The sequence below is a fragment of the Python bivittatus genome, unplaced genomic scaffold (assembly GCF_059951505.1).
Source record: "Python bivittatus isolate LINGU-HERP-01145 unplaced genomic scaffold, Pbiv_v1 ctg000350_np1212, whole genome shotgun sequence".
Lineage (NCBI taxonomy): Eukaryota > Metazoa > Chordata > Lepidosauria > Squamata > Pythonidae > Python > Python bivittatus.
Window position 1 is genome coordinate 24,604,122 of NW_028277074.1, and position 27,368 is coordinate 24,631,489.

The following is a 27,368-nucleotide window of genomic DNA, read 5'->3' on the forward strand; positions in this document are numbered from 1 at the left end:
AGCAGTCTCTTGATGTGAATTGGCTAGCTAGATGTCTTCAGAAAGTTCACAGAAAAGGCAGGATAGAGATTTCTTTTCAAACTAAGAACAATCATTTCTTCTGAATAACCTATTAAGGGCAAATAACATAAGGCCTAATTTAAATAATATTTTAATAAGTGGTTGCTAAATTTTATTGGAAGTGTATTGTGCTTTTAAAACCCTTCATTGATTCAGTAAAGGCACAATGTAATTTATTTTTAAAAAATGGGACTGTGTATGCATATTTTTGATCAGGGTGCTCATCTCAGTTTGACTATAGAACCACAGTTTTGATAGGCTTTGTTGGGCCAGTGTTAAGCATTTCTGAATGTCAAGTGTGTGTCCAGTCCTAGAATGAACAGCAGACAAAAGCCCTACGCAGTGTATTAAAGGTGGCATTTGAAGGAGTCACAGCGTATGCTTTGCATACGCGTGCATGCACTCTGACAATGAATCACATATACATGACAATTTTAAAAGCCACTTCTACTATATGATGATACCCCAATTTGGATATGGATGGATCAAAATATGCACCAAGAGACTAGCACATTTAGTTTCTGCAAAGTCTCTTTTTCCAGAGGAATACTTCTCTATTCAAAGAATGTGCTCACAGCCCACAACGTAAGATTAAAAACCTGGGTAAAACCTTTCTCTTGTATCCATAGTGTATGAAGAGGCAGGCTTCTAAAACTGAAGATCGTTTTTTAGCATGATAAAAGTAAATATTTGATTCTAAGAAAGGCAAATGTTCACGTACTTAATCTGTGCTGGAAAAGCTAATCCACAGGAGACAAGGCAGGTGCCTTTGCCATTCTAAACAGTGCAATTAAAAGTAGGTTACAATTTTCCATTAAGTAAATTTTACCGTTGATTACACATAACGTTCCTTCCAGCATCTCTTCCCTAAAACTTTCTTCTGTGATATGCTTCTGTTCCAGAGGAAATTAAAATGTCTTTAAAAATATTTAAAAATCTTCAAGGTAGTGTGGTTTTTTTTAAAAAACAATTTTTTAATGAAATACATAGTGACCTAAACTGCTGTTGAGCCATTTGCTGCTCTGATAATTGTTGTGTCTGCCTTTTGTAAAACTAAAGTGACAGTCCAATTGCAAGATATGGATTCTGTAAGTGATTGTTTGTGCCTTATATAATTGTGGCATTCTTCTAAAAGTGCCTCTGTGGTGACTGTGTTTATTGAATTCCTTACTATATTCCTTTTCCTATTAAATATGTGTTCTATATATTTTTAACTGGCAGTGTGAGCTTTTTTTTAAACTCATATTCAAAAGAATAAACCTTATCCCACTTTCTTTTGCTTTGCCTTTATATATTTATTTGGCTATGGCAAATAATACAAGAAGCTTTACAGTCCCTTGCATCACTGGTGTCCTGCCAGCAGAGTTGAAGATGAAGATGTAGACATTTGAAACTGGAACACTGGATGGGTGTGTGTGTGTGGAAATGTGTGGGACAATAATCAATGTTTCTTCTATCAATAGATTTCCTTCATATTTGTGAAGAAATGGCTAAATTCACACATATTGCCCTATGAAAATAGTTGTTTTTATCATGGTTCGCTGAATAAACTAGAATAGAGTAAAAAAAAAAAAAAGGTACAGTTTATAAACCACAGCAGATGGGATCACACACTTCATGTCAAACTAAAACCAGACAAGTCACATGAACAGAAAAATAAGGTATATGGTGAATGTGTGTGTGTAATTGCTTAAACAATTGTCCACTCCTTTCCTGGTACAATTCCACCGTCCCCCTAAAAATACCCACAAAAATCTTCACTAACTTAATTCTGGACACACATTTATGAAATGAATATAAACTATGATGTTGGGGGCTTTTGAATATTTGGTCAAAGTGTTTCCTCCCCCCCCCCACATACACACAAACCAATGACTAGATGGTTTCGCAATATCTTCCCCAGAGTTGCAAGGAGGGTGGCTTCCCAGTAGAAAGTATTCCTGTGCCCATCTCCCTGGCTTCTTCTCCAGCCCAGTCTTCACAAATAATTGGGTGGGGAGGAGAGAGAATGTGGGCTTTGCCACTCCTCCTGCTCAACCACTGATTTTTTTTTTTCACTTTTGCCAAGAAAATACTACTGAGGAAATTAGAATTGGGGGCACTGACTGGAATCACAATTTTTCTGTCTCTCAGCAGTCAAGCAATTGACTTTTATTGCTCCCCCACAGATCCCCAGGGAACAGCCACCAGGATACATGCTGGCTGCCCTGGAAATGCAACAGAAGGTAAGAGGGGAGAATCTGGTGACTGAGTGGAAATGCTGAGAAAGATTGATTGGACAGTTTATTCCATCTCTTAATAGATGGTGTAAGTAGTACCTTTGCCTATATAAACTCTTATCTATTGGTTTTATGTATAACTCTGAAATCTTCTATTATGAATGGGAGAACTGACCTCCATCCATCGTCTTACAAAATGTGAACAATTTTATAAAGCTTTACTGTGTTTCTCTTGTGGCACAACCTTATTCAAGTACAAATAGACAGTTTTGGAACTTTTTAGTTTGGGGGAAAAAAAAGAAAGTAATGGGCAGATTTGCCAGAGATATATAATTTATGCAGGAGATGAAAACAAAATCAAATAATTCTGTTATAATATGAAAAATAAACTGTGCATTTAATGAAAAAAAAAACATAATTTGACATTCAGGACACCTAAAAGGAAATATTTTTAACTCAGTTCATAGCTGTATTCTGGAATTTGTGACAACAGATAGCTTTGCACAACAAACTTAAGATGGCTTTCAAAAGAGATCAGAGACATTCACGAAGGACATACAGGTGAAACTTGAAAAATTAGAATATTGTGCAAATGTTCATTTATTTCAGTAAGTCAACTCAAAAGGTGAAACTAATATATGAGACAGACCCATTACATGCAAAGCAAGATATGTCAAGCCTTACTTTGGTATAATTGTGATGACTATGGCGTACAGCTTATGAAAACCCCAAATTCACAATGTCAGAAAATTAGAATAGTGTGTAAAGGTTCAATATTCTAGGCTCAAAGTGTCCCACTCTAATCAGCTAATGAATCCATAACACCTGCAAAGGGTTCCTGAGCCTTTAAATGGTCTCTCAGGCTGGTTCAGTAGGAATCACAAGCATGGGAAAGACTGCTGACCTGACAGTTGTGCAGAAAACCATCATTGACACCCTCCATAAGGAAGGAAAGCCCCAAAAGGTAATTGCAAAAGAAGTTGCATGTTCCCAAAGTGCTGTATCAAAGCACATCAATAGAAGGTGATGTGGAAGGGAAAAGTGTGGTAGAAAAAGGTGCACAAGCAGCAGGGATGACCGCAGCCTGGAGAGGATTGTCAGGAAAAGGCCATTCAAAAATGTTGGGGACTTTCACAAGGAGTGGACTGAGGCTGGAGTTAGTGCATCAAGAGCCACCACACACAGACGGATCCTGGACATGGGCTTCAAATGTCATATTCCTCTTGTCAAGCCGTTCCTGAACAACAAACAACATCAGAAGCGTCTTACCTGGGCTACAGAAAAAAAGAACTGGTCTGTTGCCCAGTGGTCCAAAGTCCTCTTTTCTGATGAGAGCAACTTTTGCATCTCATTTGGGAACCAAGGACCCAGAGTCTGGAGGAAGAATGGAGAGGCACACAATGCACGATGCTTGAAGTCCAATGTGAAGTTTCCACAGTCTGTGTTGATTTGGGGAGCCGTGTCATCTGCTGGTGTTGGTCCACTGTGCTTCATTAAGTCCAGGGTCAACGCAGCTGTCTACCAGGAGATTTTGGAGCACTTCATGCTTCCTTCCGCAGACGAGCTTATGGGGATGCTGACTTCATTTTCCAGCAGGACTTGGCACCTGCCCACACTGCCAAAAGTACCAAAACCTGGTTCAGTGACCATGGGATTACTGTGCTTGATTGGCCAGCAAACTCGCCTGACCTGAACCCCATAGAGAATCTATGGGGCATTGCCAAGAGAAAGATGAGGGACATGAGACCGAACAATGCAGCGGAGGTGAAGGCTGCTATTGAAGCATCCTGGTCTTCCATAACACCTCAGCAGTGCCACAGGCTGATAGCATCCATGCCATGCCACACTGCGGCAGTCATTGCTGCAAAAGGGGCCCAAACCAAGTACTGAGTACATATGCATGCTTATACTTTTCAGAGGTCCGATATTGTTCTATTTCCAGTCCTTGTGTTATTGATGTCATGTAATATTCTAATTTTCTGAGATTGTGAATTTGGGGTTTTCATAAGCTGTACGCCATAATCATCACAATTATACCAAAGTAAGGCTTGACATATCTCGCTTTGCATGTAATGCGTCTATCTCATATATTAGTTTCACCTTTTGAGTTGACTTACTGAAATAAATGAACATTTGCACGATATTCTAATTTTTCGAGTTTCACCTGTACTAGTTCTGATGGCTACACATTATCTTCAGTGTCAGAAGAAGCTTGTCTCTGAATACCATGGTGGGAAACCAAAAGCAGGAGCGATTATCCTGATGTCCTTCTCAGCTCTCATCTCATCGCTATGTGGTAATTGCTAGATTAATATTCCATCTTGACTCTTCTTACATTCATAAGTCAATTGAGCTTAGGGGGCCCTGGATCCAGGTAAGTGCTTATGGCATTACAGCTATTATTCCTTCTCATGGCAATGCCCAATGATTATAATTTGTCATTGTAAAGAAGGTACTGGAGTTCTTGGCTCATTTGATTACATTTTTCTGATTCTTTTCAAGTTCCAAAATAGCCCAACACATTGGATTGTGACTCCAGCACAGTAGTAAGCTGTGTGCCAAATAATAGAGACATAAGCCAGGGGAGGGGAAAACACCTAATGAACTGGTGCAGGGAGGACTTCAACTTTCATAATAATTGTAGATAGATTACCTTCTGTATACATTTGATTTCTAGTTCAGTGGACAAATGTAGAAAAGCTTTGCACTATGACTGTAATCATACAACTTCCTTTTACCTGAGTGAGCTTCCCACCCCAGGATAAGCCCCTGAGAGCAATCCTGCTACCTCTGGGAAGCTCTGAAACGTTTCCTAAAAATTCTGCGGATACACACATTTGCAGATGATGGATAATTTATAGCAAATAAATTGCCTTACAAAAGTCATAAAAACACCAAAGCTACAATGCCCTGGGGTGTTTTAAATGGATGCTTTAATGGCAATATAATGGTTATTCTAAGGAACATTTCACTAAATTACAAAGATAAATAGGCACAGACCAGGTCTACTGGTTTAGAAATGTAGAAGAGCTTTAGAATACCTAGATCCTTTTATCACCACACAGACTAAGCAGATATCTATTTGCAAACAGGTAGGGTTATTCAGCAGAGGGAGATGTGTATCTGTGCAAGACCTGCCCCAGCATCACATGGATCTGGAAGAGACTAAAGCAGGGTTTTTCAAACATTTTGGTCCAATGACTCCCTAAAATAATACAGACTGCACTCTGATAGGACTCCCATTATAGACAGGCTCCTTCTCTACCTGGACAAGCCAGCTGCTAGAACAATGGCAGCCCATTGGTTTTTGCATTTTTAGTCACTGAAGGGGAGGATCACACAAATTGATTTCATATTTCATCTGGAACAGCTGGATAGGCCACCTCCTCTTGGATGTAGCTTTCTGGTTCTCATCTATGCCCTGGAATCCCTTTAGAGGAATTTAGGCCTGAATCTTCACCACCATTCCCATGCAGGCAAGCCTGCCGAAACTCAGGTCAGCATCACAGCCAGGCCTAACAGTTAACGTGAAAAAAGGGGACTAGCAAATCTTGTGCAGGTGCATCAGTGAGCTAGCAAAGATGGTGCAGAACCCTACCTAAAACAGCACAATTCTGCCTAGACAGTTTTGTCGGGCAGAGTGCAAATCACAAACACTCCTGTTTGTGCAGAACGCAGCAAAAACTCCAGGAAAAGTTATCCAGGAAAGATACACATCAACATTGCAGCTGTTCACAATGCAATGTCCATTTCTTGTTTCCCAAAGAAATCCAGTCAGAAAATATATACTAACTGGTGTTTATTGATAAAAATGCAAAATTCCATAAAATGCAAATATCATACAAAATATAAAGAAAAACACATCTTCTCATGTAATGTAGCATCCAAGACTTATTAGCAACACAAGCTTAACAAAATCTCTAGCTACAAACTCTCAGAGAAGAGGTACACTACTTGGTACTTTGTTACAACTACATAGTCCATAAAAATTACATGGTGCTATACTGAGCTAAAGCTAAAAACACACACACACACACTGAGACACTGAGAGGCTGAACATTTTCCTCTCATTATATTATAGCTCCATGCCACCCCCACTGGGTAACTAGCAGACACACGCCAATAGGTGGCAGTAAACAGTACAATACACAACACACAATAACAGGTGTTTCTCACATGATCTCTGTAGCCAAAATATTATTTGTTATTGTTATAAAGATAACGGGATGAATCCTTTCCCATGAGAAAGAAAATCCTGACAGTTTTGGCAAAAGGCCTAGGCAATGATGGTCCTGCTGGTGGCTACTGTGAGCATTCCTAGACCCTTTCAGACTGTTTAGGGTCTGCTCAGGTCCACCAATGCAACTGGGAAAGATGACCAGCAAAAATTTTTCTAAGCTTCTCCAGTCTTATGGCCCAGTCTTAGGGCTGTTGTTGGGGAAAGAAGTCAGCCTAAGACAGAACCTGGGACCAAGCTTTGTGGACGCAGAGGAAGGCTTGTTTAGTACTAGGAAAGGGAGAGGCCAATGTTGTGTTGAAGTTCCCCACTGAGGTCCAGCTTTTGGGTCATGGGTAAGAAAAAAATCCTGTGGGGAGAACTCTGCAGAGAATGCAGCAGCTGTGGGCACCAACAGTGGAGTGCAGTTAGTGAAGGGCATACCAGGAGTACATCCTTCTTCCTGTCTCCTGATCAGAGCTGGCGTTCCACCCACCTTCATGTCTGGAACTGTACTTCCTCACTGGCCAAATTTGCCAGGCTTTGCTGAGAAATGCACAGCTGTTCCTTCCCGCCTCTGCTCTTTCCCAAAGCAGCCATTCTCTCACATCCAACAGCTGTAGGTTGAAAGGAGTCCCAAGTGATGCTTGTCTCACATCTCCTGCCCTTGTGTCCCCATTCTTTAAAGGAAGCCATTGGGAGGAGTATAAAGTGCCTCTGGAGCAACAAGCTGTGGTGGTGGTGAAATTTGTGGCTGCCCTTGGAAGTGTGAATGCTGAGTTATCTGGTTTGGGTGCACAAATGCATACTTGGGTCCCTGCCAGACTTCTCCACTCTGCCTGGATAAAGCAACAACCAGCTTTCCTAGACAGAGTGAGTGTGAACCATGAGAGGGTTGCAACTCTTCACAAAAAGGCCTGCCTGCAACACAGATTGCTGAAAAATAACAATACAATCATAAAAATAATTTTAAAAAAGCTTTCAAATATCTAGGACTTACTATTCTGAGGCAGGCAGGAAACCACTGAAAAAAGTCTCTAATCAGGCCAGAGGACTGCTAATGCAATTCTGCACTTTACAGGGAACCGTCTCATGTATATGCTGCCTAGGTTTCCTTCTATAAAGTTGTGAGACTTATCAGAGTGGTCCAAAGTAAGCATTTAAGATCTATTCTCCAAGTGCCTCAAGTGTCCAGTTCCTGTTGTAGACTGGAATCAGATTTGCTCTACAGGGGCTTACATCTAGGCTAAATTGATCTTTGCAGAAGATCTTTGGCTGCTTTACCATTCTGGAATGATTTTCACAGCATTGAAAGGCATTAAGCTAGATCTTATTAATTTAATATAGGCAGAGCCTCAGGGAGCCAATACAAAGCTAAAATGGTGTGTTTTTAAACTGACCTTCACAGAGCACGATCTCCCCTTATTACAGGAGTGGTATCTTGAGTGCATCACATCAAAGAGCTTTGCCTCTGATAAATTTAACTTTCTTCCTTCTGTGCTGATGGGAAATACACCAATACCTTAATATAAGACTGAATTTCCCCACCAGGCAGCCTACTGTTAAACTGCTCTGGCTGGTCGGATGAGGAGAAAACTCATCTTTTTTGGCTGATGTATCTCCTGAAGTGCCTAGGAAGGTAGCCAGGTTCTGTGCAATTATCAGGAGTTTAACCGTTTAGCCTTCAGCTGCTACCTATCAAATGCCCACTATGTTTCTTTTTCCAATCCTATGATTAAAATTAGCTTTTCAGCTAATGCAAGACAAATATCTTGTTTTACTGTTGCATCATTTTATTTCTCTTTCCTGATTGTATTTAATTCCTTATAGTGTTTTATTTCTGCCATCTATATTTATGTCTCTGACCACAAAGACTAGATAGAATAGGCTGGAGCCTTCAACTAAATACGAAAATAAATTCCTGTCAGTAAGAACAATTTGGAAAGGGAGGAACGTGGTTGTCTCTGCGTGGAGGTCTGCAGATAGAACTGAAGAACCATCTTCTAGGGCAGTGTTTCTCAACCTTGGCAACTTGAAGATGTGTGGACTTCAACTCCCAGAATTCCCCAGCCATGCTGGCTGGGGAATTCTGGAAGTTGAAGTCCACACATCTTCAAGCTGCCAAGGTTGAGAAACACTGTTCTAGGGATACTGTAGCCCTAGTTTTCCAACTTCAAGCAATAGATTGGACTAGATGACTTGTAAGATTCTTTCCAATTCTATGTATAAGGGCTTATGCTGGTCTATGACCATAAAAAAGATTTGATTTGATTTGATTCATGTACAAGGGATATGCATCTTTTTCCTTAACTCTCTTTATTCAGCTTCATCTTTGGTCTCATTTCATGCTTCTCATTGCAAATACAGTGGTACCTCGGGTCACGAACGCTTCTGTTCACGACCAATTCGGGTCATGAACAGCACCGTTCGCAAAATTTTGCCTCCGTTGGCGCACGCCAGATTGGGTGACGAACAGGATCCGCGGCCATTTTCCCTCCCGTGACACATGGTCGTAGGGAGGGGGACTCTACCTCCAAGCAATAACCGCCTCCCCACCCGCCTTCCTGTCCTCCACGCCAGAAGTCGCGTCAAGCAAGGTTAGCGTTCTCTCTCTTCATACTGTATTTTGTTTCATATTTTTGTGGTTTAAAAAAAAAAATACATATGGTTCAGAACGGATTAACCGTAATTACATTGAACCTTATGGGAAAATTTGATTCAGGACGCGACCAAAATCAGTTGGTGACCAAATTTGGAGGGGTCAGAACGGATTAACCATATTTACATTGAACCTTATTGGAAAATTTGATTCGGGTCGTGACCAATTCGGGTCGCGACCAGAGTCGCAGAATGAATTAAGTTCGTGAACCGAGATACCACTGTATAGGCTAGTTATGTGAATTTGCTAGCATAAGACGGATCATTTTCATCCAGGAATTCACTTTACGTAAAAAAAGAAAAATCACTCTTATTCGATTTGGACCAGCATAGTCAATTTTGTGCCAAAGGTCTGGAAACATGTCGGGATGTCTCCCTGCCGAGACTGTTTGAATATTTTCTTGCCAAAACACTTTATTGCCTTCACTCACACATTGTTCTATTTGTGCATCCTCTCTCCCACTTACTTCTGTACCTGTAATAGCTATTACTGTTGTTATAGGTGAAATGGCCATCAACATCTTGTCCAACTCCCTTACACAAAATGAAAGGAGAAAGAACCTAACAGTAAAAACAAAGTTGGACATATTACATCATGCCAAAGCTGATGAAGGATCCTCATCTCTAGGATGAGCTTTTAACCTGGGTTAATCTATTGGGTGCAACATAACAAAGAATGCTAATAACATTCATAATGCCATGGTGCATACCTCTTTGTCTGCCATGATAACCATGTGCATTAGAAACCCAGCTATAGAAAAGATGGAGAAAATGCTTTCACTGTACATAGAACACAAGACAAGGAACAAAACATGTTTGAGTAACACAATTCTTAGGAATAAGATTCTAAAAATTTATGGGAACAATTGTCAATGCATTTGGATTACACTATTTAACATCATAGCCCACAACTCCCTTTTTTACATGGCTTATGTATTGTTTTATACAAGGCTTTGAGGAAATGTAATCCTAGCATGAAGCAAGTGAAGCCTCTATATGCAGCGTATTAAATTTAGCAGGCGCTTGACAGAATATACATGTAGTTTAACAAGCCACAGAATACGTACCACCCACCCCGCTAAACTCCATCAGCATACAGAGTGCAGATGATGAAACTGTACTTCAGCACACCCAGAGGGAATAGATGGGGGAGAAAGATTGGTGTAAGCCTTCAACACTGATTTTGTTCATCATAAGATTTTGAAACCATGAAGACAAGTGGAAGTTTGTCAAAGGATTATGACAAACCTCTCTTATGTTTTGTTCTCAATATATATTAAACAGATGGGTATGATGAGAGGTCACCAACGTTTAAGCAAGGAAGTCATTGAGGAAAGAAAATAGAACCCTTTCTGACTCCTTTTGTGTTGTAAAGGGAGATGAATTAAATTGGCTTGGATGTGTTAATTCAGACGTTCCAAAGAGGGCGTGAAAGACTGCTTTTTCAGAAACAACATTCATAGCATGAAGGCAATAAATGGAAAATACTGGGTTAGATACATGGTCAGGAAAGAAGTCCCTTTTTATAGGCAAAGAATCCAGTTGTAGCCAATGAGGTGATGAAAGTAGACCATCCAAGGAAGAGCAGCAGTCCGGGAACAGATGGCAAATTTCTCTCCCAAAATGTAGTGGTAATTGGGAGCGCCGGAACCTCCTAGGATGGAGCACATTAATTGTTAGAGCAGGGCAATCTGAGCAACTTAAGCTGCAAAATAGTGCAGTTTTATCAGGAAGCTTCCCTACCTCAGTTGAATCCTATTTAATTCTATGCAAATGCACACTCAGATACACTTCATTTTTAGAAACTGCAGAAATGCAATTGAGCATCTATTGTCTACTTCTGAACTGATGCCACATAAGAAATTGGTTCCCAATTCCTATTATTAGCTACTTGGTTTATTACTGCAAAACACTGGAAAATTAAAATACACATTTCACTGGATCGTATTTATAGGTATGGCACATCCTCCTCCTCATCAAAAAACAGTGCGTTTTGGAATACTTACAGTTAAAGATAAATAAATTCACATCTGGTTACCACTAATTAGGTCTATTACAGCCACTCCTCATTTAGCAGCTACCTCGTTTAGCAACTGTTCACAAATATGGTAATAAATGTTAGTAAAAAAAAAATCATTTTCCGACCAATGCACACACTTACAACCAAATTTCATGTACCTGACAACAACGCACGCCAGAATAAGAGTAAGACTGGCATAGCTGTACCAGAGAACTTTATTTGAATGAGATGGTAGCAACCAGTGATCTTGACAGTGTCTCTCTGTCACATATTTGCTTAGTGACTATTACGCTTCTGAAATATCACGAATATTTGTCCTGACAGATCACCTTGGTCTGTACAAATGTCATTCTGGACAGTAATACTTCATATGGATTGATTAAAAAGCTTCTATTTCTCCTTAAGATCATATATCTATTAATATATTTATATGTGTTTCTGAGTTTGTAGCCTTAAGTTTCTATTCCCCCTCACCCTTTTTTTGTTTTAACTTTTTTAGTATTTATTTTGTTTTTTCAATTTAAAAACAAAGAACATGAAAGAGGCAAAAAGGAGCGTGACCAGTTCAAATTTTGATTCCTCAAAACACTGTTTTAACATGGGCTGAATAATGGCCAAAAAAAAAAAAATGCTAAGAGACTTTCTGGGAGAACATAAATGAACTTAGGAAAAGGAAATAGCTATATAGTGAGAGTACAGGTACAGGTGGGCAATATGAAAAGCAGGGTAGGAAAAAGGCGAAGTAGTCCTGCCTTGAACTTAACTCAGATATTCATTTGTACAACTATAGCTAGAGGAAGGAAAGAGAAAAGAGATTTTGTCGTTTTATATGAACCAGCCCATATATTTCTTTAGTAGAACTCATTGTGTCCATCTATTAAATGCACATCTGAGGATGCTTCCTATCAGTAGCAGCAATGGACAAAAAACCCCTTCTATTTCTTTGATATCTACTCTCCATCTTCCTACCATAATACCTCTGCACCAAGTTGCAATGGTATCATAAACACTTAGAGTACCTTCAAAGCTATGTATTTATATTCATTTTCTATGTATGTGTGAGATGGTGGAAAAAGTAAAATGCTGCCAGAAATAGAAAGATTTTCAACTGTGGCTGTCTCTGTTCATAATAAATGCATTCTATAAATACATTCTCTACAAACTGGGTTAATATATCTGTTCTTAAGTCCACAGTCAATTTTCCATTAGGCATCTTCATCTTCCGTTAGGCTTAAAAATTAGAGTGCTACAGTCATATACACAGGCAATATATGAAGAAAGTATTCAGAGTTCTTAGAAGATCATTTGTGAGAACACTTGCCTTTGATTCTGGTTCTGGTACCCAAATTTCATCCTTTGAAATTTTTCCCATGATGTACAATATCTGGAAGAGAAAAGTTGCATTCCAGTAACAATAATCCTTTTTATATCACACACATCATGCAATTGGAATGGAAGAGATAAAAATATTGCCAAGAGAACATTTATCTACTGTATGTGCAATACAGATGCTATTTGTTTATGCTGAATTCCCAAACGACAAAAGTAATGTCTGAAACAGGGAAAGCAAATAGCATTGACTTCTGGGGAAGTAAAGCACTCATGTGGTAAGTATCTCATTTTCTGACCTTTCCATATAATTCCCAGATTCAAATATCACCAGTATGGCTGTGATGGGAGACTAGACAGCCTGGAAAAGTGGTAACACCACAAGAGGTAACCCATCACCCCTTAGGAGAAAGACACATAAGAACCAGTTCCAAGTTCACCATCCTATATCCAGGTCTTCCAGATCAGTCCAAATACAGTGTGTTCATAGTAGTCATGGTATTTACAAAATAAGTCCAGATGAAACTGGGGGCACATCCATCATATTTGCTACCTTCCTCCTGTTCTAGATCTGAGAGGGACTCCTTTGACCCTAAGCTTTGCTACCTCCACAGCCTAGTATCATGCAATTATTTTGGCACTGTTCCGTTAATACTGATGGCTACTCCATTTCTTCTATGGTCTTCTTGTCCACAGTAATAGATCTGTTACTCCTTTGATGGTAAATGACCCATTCCAGTCCATTTTAGTTTGCTGTCTTTCAGAATATCAGTGTTCAGTCTTGACATTTCTGCTCTAACAACTTCAACTTTGCCTTTGCTCATGGTATGCATGAACTACATCCCATCTACCAAGGATATACATATCCGTGCAGAAAACAGGTGGTATAGAAGACTGCAAAAGCTTTAAATTAAATAGCCTCTTCATATCATTCAAGTTGTTCAGGCTTACTAAATTAGCACTCTGGTTGAAAAATTAAGCTAGGCATGAAAAAATGCTTTGTCTTAGCAATTTTAGTAATGTATGAAAAAACTGTCACAGTATCTTGTTGTATATTTCATTGGCCTTTGGTCCTTCTAATTTGAAACGTCTTTTTCTTTAGTACAGCAATATTGAAAATATCAGTGCCAAGTTACCAATCTCCTTTCAAATAAAACTAGTTTAGTTGGGTCCTTAATGAAGGTGGTAAATAGTAGTGGTTCTGTTTACCTCTCTAGCAGCTCTCTCTCCAGCCTGCACAGCTCCTTCCATATAGCCACTCCACTGGGTTGCTGTCTCAGTGCCAGCAAAGTAGATTCTACCAGCTGGCTCACGTATTATTCTTTAAAGAAAACACATACAAATAAAATGGAGATAGTAAGCTCACTTGTAGTTAGTATGCTTTTATGAACAAAAACAGGTGCTAGTGCTATCTTAAATTTTCCATGAACTTTGACTAAAGTTTTGTTTCAAGGAACATGAACATTTTGCAACACCCTTTCTGTGTGTGTGTGTGTGTGTGTGTTTATTCATTCATTTATTTATTTATTTATTGTGGTGACTTTCTCATACTTAATCAAAATGAACACCCAATATGCTGGGTTTTCAAGAGTAGAAGGGAAGTGGTACATCTTTGCTACCCATTTGTCTTATCATGCTGCTATATGCACCAAGCAGTAAGACTTTTTCCAGAACTCAAATCTGTCATGAATAAACCTTTAATCCCAGCTACATCTGGGATGCTGGCAGACCTAGATTGGGAAGAATACTGGTATTGCCTTATACTTCAAGATCTACTTCATTCAAAGGCTGTCTTTTTCACAAATCAGTGAAGACAAAAGGAATGCATGGAGCAAAGCATCTGCTTATTTTGCAATGGCACTATTAAGTACCTGAATTTTAAATGTAGCCCAACTCCATCTGAAAGAAAGTGAAGCCATTCATTTATTTATCTTTCTTCCTTCCCACCTTTATTTTCCCAGAACAGCAAATACACTATCCTAAGGCATTACCACTTCAGCAATTTCCATATGATTCCAAGTGCATATCCGCAAATAATCTGTAGTTAAACCCTGTTTTTGTATTTGAGTTTCTTCTATTCAACAGCACTAAAGTCAAAAGCACTAGCTGTAACTTTATTATTGCCAAATATGTAATATTTTTTATAAACCTTTCTTTCAAATGTGAGATTAGCTCACTTTTCTGGTAGCTGTAAAAATCCAAGATTTGGGTAACAATGCCGAGAGAGAGAGCGAGAGAGGGAACACTATTATCTTGTTTTACCTTCCATATTGGGACATAATGCCTGGTGGAAAGTACGCTGTATAACAGCCTCCAGAATACTGTTCTGTACTCCAGTTCTTTTCTTCATAATGCACTGGCTGTAAGAATAAACCAAGATGAAAAGTAAAGCAAATTTTAAAAACAAAAAAAAAATGATGGCAGAGTTAAAATTAGGATTACTAGATATTTTCTCAGTTTGACTACATAGAAGCGGAGTCATACAAACTGAACAGTACTGGGTTAAACTTCACAGCCTACATGCCGATAGAGCTCTGACTCAACAATTTGGAAGCTAGATGTCATGCTTCCTGGCTAGTGAATAAACAATTGGGCAGCACAAAGCTTTGTTTTTCCAAGAACTGGTAGATAATGTTTATTGTTGCAACTTTTTAATGAAGAGAATCTGTAATTTCCAGAACTCATACTCTTTTCACATATTATAGTCCCATGGTGAGGAATCAGAAGTTATGTCCTATAGGTTCCAGCATAATATTCAGGAGAGAAGTGCAATTTTTCCCATTGGGAAAGAAAGTGAGTATTTTGATGAAAATAGAACATCAACCTGTTGTTTAATCTGTTGTAATCTTAACCATATCAATTTTAGAAGTTAGTTAGTCTTGTTCACTGAGTTCAAAAGCACCAGGCGGTTCTAGTGAGTTCCCATAAATGTGAGAAATTGTGGAGAGGCTGGGAATGTAACAAAAGAGAGTTTAGACATGAACAATCAAGAGAAAGAATACAAGTCTATTGGTAGCTTATCTTGTAAATACAGTACCAACTCAGGTTGCAAGGAAGAACTGTTTCAAATAATTCAAAGAGACTCCACCATAATGAAGTCACTAAAAATTAGATTGGAAATTCTTGGAATTTGCAAGATTTGGTACAGTATTTGCCCCAAAACTAGCAATAAAAATACCTTACTGTAATTCTTGTGTTCTTGCTCTTGCTCAGCTGTGTGGTGCTTGACACAAGTAAACAGCTTTAGGAGTTAAGAATAATTGTTCTTTTCTGCTGCCAAATGAAAGTGCAGAAACCCAAAAAGAGGAGAGGGGGCAGAAATGTATGGAACAGTGAGGACACAACTATGGGGAGAATGTAACTTTGGTACAATTCATAGCTTTGAAACTGGCAGTTGAATATTACATTTGTTCAACCACAAAATATTGCCCCACATTCTTAAGTTTGCAGTAAGTATTGCAAAGTCCAAGAACACTGCTGTAGCATTTAGCTGCCTTGAGAAAAGCAGGCAAACTATATTTGATTTGTTGATAAATCTTTGCAGAACACGATGATTCACCCAGTTTAACTCAGTCAGTTGTCGTACAGAAAACTGGTGAAACTACTAATCCAGACAACATCAGGGACAATCAAGAAGCAGTTTTAACCCAAAACTGTATCAGAGCAATTTTGACTCAAACTGCTATTCTCTAGTCAGTGTGTCATGTGAGATGTAGTCAATTGTGGGGCAGTGACCAAATTTTGCAAACCAAACCTCCAGGAAATGAGATGGAAGTGTATAATGAACAGAACATATGATGCTCCATTACAAAATGTGCTGTTGAGGCCTGACAACAAAGAAAATGCCTCCCAAACACCTTGATGCAATGCTGTGCAATAGGGAAGGGACAATTTATATAATAAGTGTTGGCGCAAGACTTCATAGGATATTAGGTAGGAATGGAGGAAGTGAATATGGCCTGCATATTTCCCAAAATAACACCCTTTGACCCAGCTAGCATGGTTATATATTGCTGGGTCCAAAGACAAAGCTATGAAAAAGCTAGTGGCTGACTGGTTTAAATGTGCTGTGTGAATCCAGCCAATGGATGCAAAAAGACTCCTCCAGCAAACAGCAAAATGATCAGATAGATCTCCAAGCCCAAATCCTATCTCCCAAGGCCGCATCTCATTTTCAGCAGTCCAGCCAAAGCTCACAGTTTTTTGTCAAACTCCTGTCTCTAAGAGATTCTAGAAATCACAAGGCATTACGCTTCTTCTGTTAAGCCATCATTTTGTTGCAGGTGGACTTACTCACAGTTATCAAAAGGGTTAACTTCATAATAAAAGACTATTCTTTCTAGTTACCCAAAAGTACCAGTACTTCAAATTTCCCGCCCTGCAGCATGATCTTCAAATCCTTCCCCCACTTCTCTATCAGCCCAAATGTACCTTCCACTGTGTACCTGAAATGCTTGGGAAAAAGCATCATTGCGTTGATCCTTCAGGATTTTATTCAAGAAGCTGTATTAAATAATTTTAATATGAGCATATACCCCAAATGTTCACATGGCCTGATCATAACGTTGTAACAATCAACACTCCACCAATTTTAGATGTTCTTCCTTACATGTAAAGCTTCTTCTGATCCCAGCACTTTAGCGTACAGTTCACAGATTTTTCTCTTTCTACGTAAAGAATGACAATGTTTAAAACTAACCTAAATTCATCATTAGCTTTTAAATTAACATCACAAGGCATTCAGTTTTGGCAGTATAGAAATGAGATGAATAAATAGATAAGTAAATAATACAGTTAAGCCACAATAGAAGTCAACTTTTGATACATAAATGCGTAATTCCAGAAATATTTATTCTACACTACACTGAAATTCACACACAAAAGTAGCAGATTTCCCCATCATCTTCAGTACTGCAGTACTGTTGGGGAGGGGTGCATCAGGAGCACTTCCATTTTCTCCTCTATCCCTTTACTATAACCCTCTGGTTATATGGTGAAATTCAAGATACCAGCTTTCCTCCTCCGAAATAAGTTCCCACATATGGGAAATCTGGATTAATAGCTTGTTATGTGAAGTTATTCTCTTGCAGCAGCAAGGGTGGAAAGCAATATTGTAGTTGCAGATTAATACAGAATTTATTATTGTTAGAGAATAAAAAACAAACTTTTAAATTAGAAAAGCTTCCAAAAGCTGCTGCTTCTTACCTCTCTTCTTTGCTAACATTTGCTAGTCTAAAGGCTTTTCTTGTAAGGATAAATCTAAATAGAAAAAGAATTGTCCATCAGTATTGCATAAATGAGCATATCTCAATGCAACTCACATGAACAATATTTGTCTTCCAAGAAAATACATACATACATACATACATACATACATACATACATACATACATACAACCAATGTAGTTTTTGCATGGCACTTGTTCAGCCACAAATATAGCAGAAAGTTAAATGCATAGCTGGCATTCTCAAACTGTAGATTGAGACTCCCTCTCTTTCCAGGACCAAAGGCAAATGTGAAGGCCTCAGAGTTTTTTTGGGCTTGCCCAAACTGGATCCCTGTGAGACCTTTGTTCCTGCTCTTGGGTAAAGGGAAAAGCTCCATGCCCAGCTAAGAGCAGATCAGGGCAGCAGCAGTGGGAAGAGAAGAATCACTTCAACATCCATGGTAAAAGGTAGTTTCCAGCTGCACCATCCCATCCTTGCCAAGCAGCTGCAGAAGGCCAGTGGGCTGTGCACATTGCTTTCAAAAGTAGGCATAGAGCTGTGAGAGTGAAGGGCCACTGCCAGGAGCACCAGTCCTTCATTACCAGCTGAAAGTTTAACCTCTTTGCCTCACAGTGGAGCAGCTTGGTGGATTATGGCTATCCCAATGCTTCTTAACTGAACTCCCACCTTAGCTTTGGCACCCATGTCTTCCTCCCTCAGCCTGTTATCATTTTATCCAGTGAAGATTTGGTTGCGGTCTGAGTCATGCTCCCATTTGGGGTTCAAGGCCAGTGGAGAGCTTCCAGAAACTTGACTGCACTGAGTCACAAGACAAGCCAGCTAGATTCTGCACGTAATCAGAGGAAATGCACTTGTTCTCCCCCACCATAAACACCTCTGAGCCATGCAGTGACAACCAGCAAGGGACTGGCAATGTAGCCAGAGATGGAGAAGAGCTTGGGCCAGGCTCAGCTGGACTTCTTCTTGGTGGCTGGTCTATGAAGAATGTTCTGCGTGCAGTTTGCATGGGGTACTGACACTATGCAATAAAGCAGGGACACCTCTTTTTTTGTGCGGAGGGATGCACATGTGATAGGAAAGAAAGGGAGTAGGAGGGGTCTAAGGGGAAGGAAGGGCATACGGAAGCAGTAGGCTCTGTATCCAGAGGCAATGGTGTGGCTGACTTACAGAGAGTCTCTGGAAGCTTCCATCTTTTCCCCATCCCTCCCTTTTGAGGGCCCATAATCCCAGGAGCAGAGAATCATAAGAAGGTGTTGCTATTTTGCATGGAGTTTAAAATGCATGGCGATCCAGTGCAAAATTGTGGAGTTAAAAGATGTAAAATACACGGTAAAGGCTTGAATTTCTTATTAAACCAACAACTCATTCTGAAAGGATTGTAACATTAGCACACATATCTTTCCTCACTTCTTGTGAGATAGATACAAAGACTGAGGCATTTGAAAGCTTTTGTATCTATTTCAGTTAAATATATCCTATCGTGTCTTCTAAACCCAATGAATGGTAGCTTAACTGTGGTTTGGAACAAGCAAGTTCAAACCATGAATTACGATGCTGAGTAGTTTCGACAAACTACAATTAAGGTTAGCCACATCTTAAGAGTCGACCACTCTTAATCAAGGATAGAAGGAAAGCAATTGGTTGATCTTCTCCACATGGAAAAACTAGAGTGGAAAGAGAAGCACATGAGCCCTCGGGAGGCTAGGTATTTCTCAAAAGATTATGCATGCTTGAATCTAGCTTTTGCTTCCGCACATCATGTCTATCATCATGAAATAAATTCCAGGACCCTGCATGATCAATTTAAACATATATAGGGAAGTTTTACTTGGACAATGTCTATTGCCTATGCAGTATGTCAAAGGCTGTTCTCCAAAAGTGGTGGGAACCTGAGGTATTCAGTACATGCCACAATAATGTCATGGCATGACATTATTGTGCAGCGTGACATGAAACAGATACACATTTCCCTAGCAGTGCTAGGAATGGAAGTAAGGACATTTCTTGCAGGCAACAGGACAGGTGTTCTATGTTCCATGCAGAGTTCAATGAGCCTAACCACAAGTGGTAAAAGGTCATGTTACATGAAGGAAAGAGGACAGAACTGAGAACATACATGTGGGAACTAATATGACACAAATCTGATTTTTTTTTGACAGGTTCTCTCAAGGCACATTCCTATGAGCAAATATTCAATAAAACTTTATTCATGTTTGGCAGCCAAAGACATAAATGCTGGATTTCCTACCCCATAAGAGCAGGTATGGATCCATCTGGTTTAGTATCATCTAATGTTACTGAAATGGGAGCCTCATCATCCACAATGATTGTGGCACCACACAAACCTGACAGGAAAAATAAAAGTAGGATGACCACCAGAAAAATGCAAACCAGAGCATAATTTCCTGGCAAATATTTTCAATGATCCTTTGCAAACTTTTACATTCCTTGTTAGCAAATAAACATTTAGAGATATCCTGCCAAATCTTCCTGTTTCTAACCTTCCAAGGGATTTGTGAAAGCAAATGGAACCCTTTAATCTGATAAAGTGTAACTAACTCTTACACTACAATTCACTATGTCTTGTGTAAAGAAAGAGTATATCAATGCTGGTGTTTGTCACACATCCATAAACCAGGCCAGGCCTATGCAAGGCAATCTCAGCCCCCTAGCCATATATTACAGCCTGTCAGATGGTTGCTGATTAACCCCCCCCCTTTTTTTTTGCAGCAAAAACCCTTTTTCTGTGGTCGTTCATATTATGTGAAGTTTGGTCTGAAGGTATTAGAACATTCTTAACTGCCCTTAAACAGATTCCACACGTACCCAACTTCCTCCAGAAGGCTTCTTTATAGTACATCATGCATTTAATAACAGAACCCATGGGGAGGCGCTGGATTAATTGGTTTCTTATTGTTGGCAGTTCTGGCGTGAAATGAATCTTTTCAGTCAATATTGGTGGAATGGCGCTAATGATATACTTGCCCTGTTAAATACAACACAGGCAAACATTGGACACATTTTGAAAACCATTTCTATATTTTAATTTATTTTGATCCTTTTCAGAGTCTCTGGTGTTTCTAAAAGACTTTAAAACAATGAAAATACAATTGCAGTTCAAAGAGCTTCTTCTCCTTCACCTTCTCCTTTACTACAGCTCATTCTGGGATGTCTCTTTCAGGATGTATTTTCCAGAAGATTAATCATAGAAGTCAAAGATTAGCATTTCTTGCAATATGTTAAAGACATATCTACTGTGGCATAAGTACTTCATTCAAATTAGAAATACTGATGTGTATATAGCATGTTACAGCCTTCTAGATACATTCATTCGGTATTTCATTAATCCAATATTTATACTGGCATAAAAGAAAGCTACAACTACTGTACTGATAGTCCAGTGATGCAATCAAAACAAGAAAACAAGACACATGGAAGACAGTGAAATGTCAGGAGCCAATTACAGTATCACATGAGAAGAATCTCTTATAAATATATCAGTAAAACCAACTTGAAAAGCTTCTTGAGTAATACGAAATGCAGAGCTACATACAATAGTGGGGCTAATTACATTGGGCTAAAAGCTGTATCAGGCATGTTCCCTTTTAAATGCATACTATTTTAATTTTATTTAATTACCTTATATATCTCATGGTTCAGTGTCTCCACAATGACATTATCACCTGACTGGTCAACGTGGACTACAGGACTCTCAAGTTTTACTTTATCTCCAAGTAGTTCCATTATCTTTTCTGTAATTTGTCCAGAACCTCCAATAAACTTCCTCTCCTAGGAACAACAAACACGTCAGCAAAATGAGAAGACAGTGTTAAGATACATAATTGGTACAGTGTAGCTCAGTTCAGCTTAGAGTAGGCTATCCACTAAGATTTTCAAGTAATCATAACAAATTAATATCGCAAAATATTTTGAGGAACTGGACTGCAAAATAAAAAAGGCTTTTGCTAGAGGAATGACATCAAAGAAGTCCCAGCTGACTGAGGGCGGTTACCTTGGGTTTTATCTTTGCTTCTATGTGGTTATGATTGTTTTTTGATATTGGTCTGATTTCACTTTTTTTTTTTTAACTTCTTTTCGCCTGACGTTATACACCAACTAAAGTCCTTTGGAAGTGGAGCAGGTTATAAGTATGGTTGGCAAGTAAATAAATAAATGTCAGCTAAATTCATCTACAACTACAAATCAAACTATTCCTGTGAATACTATATTCCTCTCTAGGAATATACATACGTAAGTTAGGCTTCCTTAACTTAGTGATCTGTCAGTGTGATGCGGCTACAATTCCCAGAATACTCAATCAGTATGTTACCCTAACTAGAAATTCTGGAAGTAAAAGTCTCAATACACCTGCAGGGCATCAGGTTGGGGAAGGCTACCTTCGGGTAAAAGGCCATAAATGATGCTGAACATGAAGGAAGAGTTTCATCATGATCACCTCATATAGCTGATGATCTGAAAAATAACCAGGGAAGAAGCTTGCTACAAAAAAGACATGCACTGATGTTAGCTCTGATAACTCTGCTTATCAAAAGAGAGATGGGGATAAAACAGAGTGGCATCTGCCCAATCTTGCTGGGTGGCCAGCAAGGTTCATCAGTTGGGGGTTCTAAGCACAACCCAGATCCTGATCCTCTAAAACCCAAGTCCAGGAACTATGTCTTATGTTTCTGATGCCTACGTTACTGGAAGGGCAATCCTTCTACAGAAAACCATGTCCTCCTACAGATTTATATCTCCAAGTGTGGGCTGCTAACAATCTGCTACAGTTGCTCTGGCCCTCATAGCAATAAATTGCAGGACAAATTTTGGGGTATGAATTTGGAAGAAACAACACAGGCTTCAGTGTTGTGTTTATCCGAGCTCTCCAACAGGTTTTTAGTTAAAAGAAGAGAAGGTCCGACTGCTTATCAGGAAATACGGTTGTATTGAGCATGGGAAGTAGCTAAAAGAATCATATTGAGAAATTGGAAATGTGTTATTATTCCACATGTCAAGGAATAGTTGTCAAAAATGTGTGATCTATTTTGGAAAAGGCAATATCCTCTATCAATCAAAGGATGCACCAATACGTGTTACCTTGGCAAAGATTTTGTGATATTTCACAATAATATTTTGAATTGATTGTATTATAGTAGGATATTCATTACTAAACAAGTGACTATTGATAAGTATAAAATATATTCCCTTTTCTTTCTTAGTTTGTATTTTTAGTTTGTGTCATGATAAGCACAAAGCTGAACTCCATAAAGCAGAAGACTCAGAACTCTGTGCCCTGAATAATTGCAGCAGGGACAAAATTGACCCTATGGCTACCAAATTGAATGATGGCGCTGGAAGCCCTCCCTCCTTGAACTCTGATTTCTTTGTTTGCTTCTTCCAAGCAGTGGGTGATGGAAAGAAAACTCCTAAATATTTAAAGTCCTTAACTTGTTCAATGTGAATACCAAGTGTTTTCTATTTCTGAAATAAGTTAACATGCCTCTTGGTAAGTATGAGCAACATTTTGGACTGCTTTTTCTCCTTGGGGGGATGCTGGGGGGTTCTCCTCCAATTTTCTACACTAACTTTTTGTTTGTTGATCGCTGAAAAAGAGCAGGAATTGTTCTGCAATGTTCCCTGGTTGGTCACCCAATTTTAAATGAAATTTAAAATTATGGGAGTTTTTACAATGACTTTTGACCAGCAATGAATTTATTATCTCCTAAGTTAGAAGCAGTGTGGTTTGGGGCTGCTGGAAATTATATTCATGAAAATGGGTCCTTCCTGAATTGCATACTTCTTTGTCTGACTCTGAGCATCCTCACAGAGAAGACTCGCTGGCCTAATAAAGATAATGTCTCTCTTATTTTTTAAATTAATTTTCTTATGGCTAAATTGCTCCCGTTGTGTTTTATTTGCTAAATTACCTTCAGTGTTACAGAAGTCTTTCTTGTGAACTCTTATTTCTATAAAACCCATTTACGAAACCGATTTGTTTCACTACATCAATAAGCAGTAGGAACTGAAAGATAAGAAAGCCAGAAGAGGCTAAGAATAAACAATGAGAAAGGTCTATTCCTAACAGGACAACACTTAATCAGGAATTAATGTGCTATAAAATTCCGACAAGCAACAAAAACATCAGCAAGCTCTGTAACAGTCAGAGGCATAATTTAATGGAGCTCATGAGAAAACAGACAGTAGAGAGTAGCATTTCTGCATGTCATTTTACCTAATGCAAGCAAAGAAAAAAAAAGATTTCATTTTAAACAAATGAAATATTAATGCTATTCAGGGTTGGCAGTAGCACTGTCTGTAAAATTCTCATCCTCTTCATTTTCTTATAAATATAGGGACTAAATTGAAGGATATGTCTAAAAGATAGGAACGACAGATGTGGAACAAATTTAATCGGACAAGGCAGAGAAAGTACCGAAAGGCCAAATGACAGGACAAGAGAAGGATTTGGAAAAGGACTCTTTACTGGATATACAAAAGAAGCTGGCTGAGGTTTTAAAAATTAAAAGGGAAATACAAATGATAAACCAAGAGAATGACCTGGAAAATGTTTTCTTACTGGATTTATGAAAGAGGCTTGTTAAAGCCTTGAAGAAAACTGTGTGATGGGACAGAGAAGAAATTAAGAGAAATCAAATCTTATGACAATATTCGAATGAACTAAAGATTAAGACTGTTAGAAGTAAAAGGAAGGAATATGAAGTTGGTTTATTGCATAAGACTTTTTTGCAATGTTCTGGCAATCTTTTATGGACTTTTTGCTGATACCAGGGTCGAAAAGTTGATGTTTTATGGATTTGCTTATAGATTAGGGATGGGATATGGGAGGACGAGATATCTGTTTAACCTTATAGGGGGTGAAGATTTATTAAATTTGTTTATACTTGTTGTGATGAAGGTTGGAAGTCACTTCTTCATAAATTTCTTTTCTTTTTCTTTATTATATTCTTTCTTTTATTTTTCTTCTTCTTTTTCCTATACTTTCTATTCTTTCTTTCCATTCTATTTTCTTTCTCTAAGTTTAGCTCATATTGGTTTTTACTATTGTAATTAAATTTCTTAATAAAAATTATATTTTAAAAAAAGAGATTCTGGTTGTATATGGGATTTTCAAGCATATAGTCACTGGCTAGTAACAACGGCAATTAAACAATGTAATTATTACAGTGCCACAGCCATATTGTACTGAACTTACTATGGGGTGAATGGTAGAAGGGTTGGCATAATATTCATCTAATTTCAGGAGAAATCAACATGCAGCCAATAAATAAAAACTTTATTTAGTTATTCCAGATGGAGGTGTCTGCAGGGGGAAGCCCATGAAACTCAAGATAGCAGCTACCATCTTGACTTTTTTGATCTCCCACAATGGATACCCGTTTCCAGAACTGAAAAGCTTTTTTTTTTTTTGGTAAAGTATTCTTTGTTATGCTTCAAAACTCTTCCTATTACAAAAATGCAACATCCCATTCATTCATTCTGAACTCTCAAAAGGAAGGACAAATGAATCACTTGCTCTACCTGCCCTCCGTTGGTTACGGAAAAGATCCTGGTGGTTCCTCCACACAGCTTCACACACCACAAGAACCAGAGAGCAGAGACTTCATGTGTCTCTGAAGTGACACTGTTGTTGACCAAGACAGTAGCAAAGTCCCTGACAGTTCTGTATACAATCCAAAGGTAGGCACAACATATATTAATTTTATTTTCCTAAGAAATTAAATAGAACAGAAAATCACAAAAAGTATACAGTATGAGATAGACGCATTACATGCAAAGCGAGATACGTCAAGCCTTACTTTGGTATAATTGTGATGATTATGACGTACAGCTTATGAAAACCCCAAATTCACAATCTCAGAAAATTAGAATAGTACATGACATCAATAACACAAGGGTTGGAAATAGAACAATATTGGACCTCTGAAAAGTATAAGCATGCATATGTACTCAGTACTTGGTTTGGGCCCCTTTTGCAGCAATGACTGCCGCAGTGTGGCGTGGCATGGATGCTATCAGCCTGTGGCACTGCTGAGGTGTTATGGAAGACCAGGATGCTTCAATAGCAGCCTTCAGCTCCGCTGCATTGTTCCGTCTCATGTCCCTCATCTTTCTCTTGGCAATGCCCCATAGATTCTCTATGGGGTTCAGGTCAGGCGAGTTTGCTGGCCAATCAAGCACAGTAATCCCATGGTCATTGAACCAGGTTTTGGTACTTTTAGCAGTGTGGGCAGGTGCCAGGTCCTGCTGGAAAATGAAGTCAGCATCCCCATAAAGCTCGTCTGTGGAAGAAAGCATGAAGTGCTCCAAAATCTCCTGGTAGACGGCTGCGTTGACCCTGGACTTAATGAAGCACAGTGGACCAACACCAGCAGATGACACGGCTCCCCAAATCAACACAGACTGTGGAAACTTCACACTGGACTTCAAGCATCGTGCATTGTGTGCCTCTCCATTCTTCCTCCAGACTCTGGGTCCTTGGTTCCCAAATGAGATGCAAAAGTTGCTCTCATCAGAAAAGAGGACTTTGGACCACTGGGCAACAGACCAGTTCTTTTTTTCTGCAGCCCAGGTAAGATGCTTCTGATGCTGTTTGTTGTTCAGGAGTGGCTTGACAAGAGGAATATGACATTTGAAGCCCATGTCCAGGATCCGTCTGTGTGTGGTGGCTCTTGATGCACTAACTCCAGCCTCAGTCCATTACTTGTGAAAGTCCCCAACATTTTTGAATGGCCTTTTCCTGACAATCCTCTCCAGGCTGCGGTCATCCCTGCTGCTTGTGCACCTTTTTCTACCACACTTTTCCCTTCCACATCACCTTCTATTGCTGTGCTTTGATACAGCACTTTGGGAACATGCAACTTCTTTTGGAATTACCTTTTGGGGCTTTCCTTCCTTATGGAGGGTGTCAATGATGGTTTTCTGCACAGCTGTCAGGTCAGCAGTCTTTCCCATGATTGTGATTCCTACTGAACCAGCCTGAGAGACCATTTAAAGGCTCAGGAACCCTTTGCAGGCGTTATGGATTCATTAGCTGATTAGAGTGGGACACTTTGAGCCTAGAATATTGAACCTTTTCACACATTAGAAAATATTCTAATTTTCTGACATTGTGAATTTGGGCTTTTCATAAGCTGTACGCCATAATCATCAGAATTTACCAAAGTAAGGCTTGACATATCTCGCTTTGCATGTAATGCATCTGTCTCATATATTAGTTTCACCTTTTGAGTTTACTTACTGAAATAAATGAACATTTGCACAATATTCTAATTTTTCGAGTTTCACCTGTATTCAGTAGCTGAAATACTCAATGTTCTCTGCTTTGGGGAACATTCTGTTTTATACTTGGTTCCATCATTCTTCTTTTTCCAAATGAAGTCTTATTAAGCTTATCATGAATATCATTAACATGTGAAAACAATTCTTGGCTTTTTCTTTAACGGGCAAAAGAATGCCAGTAAGAAGTCTGCCATTCTCCTTGATGAGAATGCCCAATGTGAGTAGTGCGACACAGCCCCATGCTATAAGCTTTCTGGATCTCTTAAAAACCAAGTGGCCGGACTTCACAGTGGAATTTTGGAAATGAGGCAGGGAAGGGTTAGTAGTGAACTGACCC

General features: G+C 39.0%; 2 protein-coding genes across 5 annotated transcripts in view; one reads left to right on the plus strand and one right to left on the minus strand.

Annotated features, from left to right (window-relative positions):
* The window catches only part of LOC103061946 (amine oxidase [flavin-containing] B-like), a 77,346-nt gene extending 52,729 nt beyond the window's left edge, over positions 1-24,617 (plus strand). The window contains exons 15-18 of one of the 2 annotated variants that reach the window (XR_015796810.1): positions 2,229-2,285; positions 19,891-19,992; positions 22,951-23,237; positions 24,085-24,617. Coding sequence is in view for 1 of the 2 variants with exons in the window: in XM_088144741.1 (XP_088000867.1) it covers positions 2,229-2,285; positions 19,891-19,986 (153 nt within the window). In the remaining variant the exon portion in view is untranslated. Of the gene's footprint in view, positions 1-2,228; positions 2,286-19,890; positions 20,020-22,950; positions 23,238-24,084 lie in introns of those variants that run through there. The other variant, XM_088144741.1, reaches the window with a different exon arrangement.
* The window catches only part of LOC103050194 (amine oxidase [flavin-containing] A-like), a 42,851-nt gene continuing 21,544 nt past the window's right edge, over positions 6,062-27,368 (minus strand). For 2 of the 3 annotated variants that reach the window (XM_088144739.1, XM_088144738.1), the window contains 10 exons: positions 25,271-25,412; positions 21,371-21,520; positions 20,558-20,717; positions 19,980-20,076; positions 17,708-17,761; positions 17,112-17,169; positions 14,765-14,862; positions 13,712-13,823; positions 12,495-12,557; positions 6,062-10,807 (listed from right to left, as the gene is read on the minus strand). In XM_088144739.1, the coding sequence (XP_088000865.1) occupies positions 10,658-10,807; positions 12,495-12,557; positions 13,712-13,823; positions 14,765-14,862; positions 17,112-17,169; positions 17,708-17,761; positions 19,980-20,076; positions 20,558-20,717; positions 21,371-21,520; positions 25,271-25,412 (1,084 nt within the window). In that variant the 3' untranslated portion in view covers positions 6,062-10,657. The remainder of the gene's footprint in view (positions 10,808-12,494; positions 12,558-13,711; positions 13,824-14,764; positions 14,863-17,111; positions 17,170-17,707; positions 17,762-19,979; positions 20,077-20,557; positions 20,718-21,370; positions 21,521-25,270; positions 25,413-27,368) is intronic. The other variant, XR_015796809.1, reaches the window with a different exon arrangement.